This window comes from Arachis ipaensis, chromosome B08, assembly GCF_000816755.2.
Source record: "Arachis ipaensis cultivar K30076 chromosome B08, Araip1.1, whole genome shotgun sequence".
Taxonomy (NCBI): Eukaryota; Viridiplantae; Streptophyta; class Magnoliopsida; order Fabales; family Fabaceae; genus Arachis; species Arachis ipaensis.
In genome coordinates this window covers 102,987,621-102,992,181 of record NC_029792.2, presented here as the reverse complement: position 1 = coordinate 102,992,181, position 4,561 = coordinate 102,987,621, and the positions used below count along the sequence as shown (strand labels likewise).

Sequence of the window (4,561 nt, the reverse complement as noted above, 5' to 3'; positions counted from 1 at the left end):
TCGCCTGAGCTCTGACGCGACGGCGTCGCCTTCACGGGCAGCATTGGCAGTAGAAAGGCTTCCTCCATGCTCGTGAGGATGATGGCGGCGAGGCGTGAGGCACGGCGGTGTGACATAGTGGCGGCGAGCTGAACGGCGGTATAAGCCCCCTTCCCTCCTTCTTCTTTTTCCCGATTCTACCTTCCCTTTCTTTTCCTTCAGATACTGTGTGTGTGTGTGTTTAGGTTAGAGGGCAGCAGCTGCTACTGCTGGTTCAGAGAGGGGAAACGGGTACTGGGTCAGGGTTTTAGGGTTAGGGTTTTTGAATAAAGTTAGGGTTAGGAGCATTTTGGTAATTTCAAATAAAATTGGGAATAATATAGTAATTGAAACCCAAATTAAATCCAACACTAGAGGTATATAGAAAATACTACTTGCTCATCAATTTTTTTACAAATTAGTTTTAATAAAATGTCCAAATCAAATAATTAGAAATAATATACTTATTTTCTTCATTTTTCCAAAATAGCAATAGTAATATTTAAAATATTACTTATCTAATCCAAATCGTATAAAATCCTTATTATTTCATAACTATCAACTTTATAATTCAAATATAGAAAATAATCCAATAATTATAAAATTAGATAATAATCATAACTTATCTCAAATTCAATAAATCGAAACTTACCTTAATTACTTTTAATAAAATAATTTTCTAAAATTAAGGCTATAAATAACCATATGATTTAAGACTTAATCATATCAGGATATATCGGACTATATCGGACTATCACTATGCAAATACCCGTATTAATATGTGAGGTGATGTAATGTACATTAATTAGCAATTATGTATTTCCAATTCTAGTTTCTTCCTAAGCCGTCCGCATTACCACGTGCTCGAGGAAAATATAACATGATTGGGTAGAAATTAATGATGTGGACGTAGATTGAAGTGTCTTTAGCTCCCACTATAACATGAAAGCAACAAACCCACTAACCTTCTTAGCATGGATGAACAGAATTAGCCTGTAGCCCTAATTAAGAAGCTAGTAGAAGTCCCCTTTCAAAGGCTTTATTGTTTTTAGAATTTAAATCCAAAATTATTTATTAAAAAATTAGATTATTTATTTATTCAAATTTTTAAGGTGCATCAAGTGAGATTTAAATTTTTAACAGTTATTTTTTATTTTGTCATTACATTAAGTGAAGCTCAAACCCAAAATTTTTAAGCGAGGAGAGACAAATATCATGTGAGATACAACTCATCGGCAATTCTCAATAATTTTTTAAACAAACAATTAAGTTAACTATTTGTCCAACTCGAGTTAATTTATTATTTCGACCAGAGTTAGGTTTGGACTTTGGGCCAAGTAAAAGTGATCTCTTTTAGGCTCTTCATTGGCCCATTTGTACTGAATTCCCAAGAGTTTGGTACCAATTTCCCAACACTTCGTTTTCTTGAGCTGCTTGGGCATTGGAGGGTTAATCTTTCAATTCTCACAGGTGGACAACCAAGAAAACAGACATTTTACCTTTTTGAAAGCCCTACAGACTAACCCCCCCACATCTAGTTTGCTCTTTAAGAAACTAACCATTTTTTTCATTCCCTTTCTCCTTTTCTTCTTCAAGAGTAATCTCCATTAAATTTTCTATTAGATATGTAATTAACAACCCATGCTTCAATTCTAGGCTTCAATTAAGTTTCCCGGCGTAGCGAAGATGGAAGTTCAGTCCCCAGCGATGAAGCGCCACTACGATCTCAGCATGTCGAGAAGAACGCGGAAGCTTAACTTACCGGTGATGGTGCAATTCAACAACGATGATGATGATGATGAGAAATTCAAGCCTGTAGTGTCACCGAAGAAGAGTGATGATAACAATAACAGTGAACGCAAAAGCTTGAAGCAGCTGATCAACATAGTTGATGAGAAAAACTCATCAAGAAACAAGTGCAATGGCGAAGGAGGAAGCAATAATAACAAAGGAAGGAACTCGCTAGGAGAGCACTTCAACGAGGAAGAGAAGCAGCTTCAGCTTGTTGTGGTGCCACAGAAGGAGAATAACAACAATCTCAATGGCCTCAAGTTCAACAAGTTGGTACGTCGCTATGCCAAAGTTTTAGGACATTTCATGAAGAAACCTGAATCTGGAAAGAAACCTGTTTTCAAGTTATCAACCTAGAACGGATTATAAATATATAAATATTTCAATTATGTATGTGCTCATCATCATATATACTTGGGCAGCAAAATGCCTTCAATTTTTTTTCCTCTGTGCTTGTTCTTATTATCAGTTATATTTCTTGCACTCATATATATTGGGATTATATATACACAGAGACACTAGTACTATTCAAATATGTCATTAACGTATTAGTTTTCCTGATATCAATAATATATTCATATTAAAAGATTCTTCCTTCTTTTACTTATTATTTCATTGACTGTGAAGTTTCTGAGAAAACTCATGTTAATTTTCAGCGTGTGATCTTATGGATTTCCTTCACACGATGCAAGTGGTATATATACAGTTATATATTCTTTCATAATTCATATGCTCTCATATCTGCACTCTTTAGTATAAATCTAACTATTAATTTATAATAAAGTTATATTAGACTTTTTAATTTTGATAAGTATAAGCTAACTTTAAAAAATTTCTTTTTAGGTGTTTTCAAAAGCATCTTTAGCTTTTAAAAACTGCAAGTACATGCATATGAGCTTTTTTATTTACCAAACGTAAAATGAGGTACTTATGCTTTTAAAAAGCACAAACATCTTTTCAAAAAGTTTTACCCAATCAAGTCTTAGACTTAGTTTGGTTAAATTTTTACTTTTGAAAAATAGTTTATAAAAATTAACTTTTAAAAGATAACTTTTTAAAAATTATAGCATCTATATTTGATAAATTAAATTAAAAAACATTTATATAACGAAAGAGGAGAAAAAAATAAAGAAGAAAAAAAATCAAATAAAAAAAAATGAGGAAAAGGAAGTCGTGGTGGTGGTGACGACTACAATAACAAGAGAAGAAGAGGAAGAAAAAGGAAGTGAAAAAAAATACAAAGAAAGAAACGGACCACATAGACTTGTGGATGATTCAATGGTCCTTGGCATCTTTTTCACCAAAGTTGGGGAAAGATAACCATTCTTTTACGCTGTTGGGTACATTCCTCTTTCAAAAACTATCACACCTTATAATATCTCATTTATTTAAACAGTGCAACTATACATTTAAGTATTTTTAGTAATTAAGAGTTGGTCTAAATTTAACAAAAATTACTTTTATCACCCTAGCATGTATTATATGCGCATTTCAATAACATAACTTTTTTGTTTTTATCTTCTTTTATTTTTCTGTTTCCTCCTCTTCTTTTTTTTCTTTTTTTTCGTTTGTTATCGTAATCATCAACAACACCAACATTTTGCTAACAAAAACTAACATTTTGAATTGAATTTGAATTTATATAATGGACAATATTTAATTTATTTGGTATTATACAATGGTTTTGCTTTGATAATATTTTTGGTTCATTCTAGACGCAGGTGTTTCTGAATTCGAATTTATATAATGAACATATTCGGTTCATTTGGTATTATATAGTGGTTTCACTTTGATAATATTTTCGGTTCATTTTGCAGTTCATGTATATTGTCGATGAATAATTTGTCCACATAATTAGAATGACTTTCAAGACAAATTAAATGGAATGGAATGAAATCTAATACAATTGAATAAAGTGATAATAAATAATTTCATTCTTTTTTGCTAAAAAAGACTCAATCATTAACAAAAACACATCGAATTCATTTTTGAATCTAAATGAATCTCAATTAAACTAAAAAATAAACCGAAATTACTTAAGGAATAAAAAATTTGGTCAATACTTATCAGCAGCATCAAGTGATAATAAATAATTTCATTCTTTTTTGCTAAAAAAGACTCAATCATTAACAAAAACACATCAAATTCATTTCTGAATCTAAAATGAATCTCAATTAAACTAAAAAATAAACCGAAATTACTTAAGAAATAAAAAATTTGATCAATACTTATCAGCAGCATCAAGTGAACCTCAATTAACACATAAATGAACCGAAATAAATTAAGAAATGAACCGAAATTATTTAATGATGGCAGCAGAAAAAATCAGAACTAATAAAGATGTTTGCAAAATGTTGGTATTATTGGTGATGATGATAACGAAAAAGAAAAAGAAGAAGACGCAACATTGAAGATGATGATGATGATGAAGAATATGCATGTGCGAATTTGGAAGAAGAAGAAGAAGAAGAAGAAGAAGAAGAAAGAGGAGGATAAGAATAAGGGAAGAAGAAGAACCTGCGCGAATTTAGAAGAAGAAGAAAAAGAAAAAAGACGAGGAGGAGGAGAAAGAGAAGGAGAAGGAGCGCGTGATTTAAAAAGTTGTTATAACAATTTGGTTAGACTTCGTTAAGTATTTTGCCTGGATGTAGAATTTTATTCTTATTTAAGCCCAATTATCCTGATAATTTTAAAATAACATAAGAATATTTTTTGGGTCAAAATAAAATTAAAATAAACATACTAAATTATT

At 31.1% G+C, this 4,561-nt stretch overlaps 1 protein-coding gene across 1 annotated transcript; it reads left to right on the top strand.

Moving 5' to 3' along the window:
- Positions 1,399-2,379, top strand: LOC107612047 (RING finger protein 113 homolog). The gene has a single exon (XM_016313880.2). It carries the CDS (start codon positions 1,705-1,707, stop codon positions 2,164-2,166), a length of 462 nt encoding a protein of 153 aa, XP_016169366.1. The 5' UTR covers positions 1,399-1,704; the 3' UTR covers positions 2,167-2,379.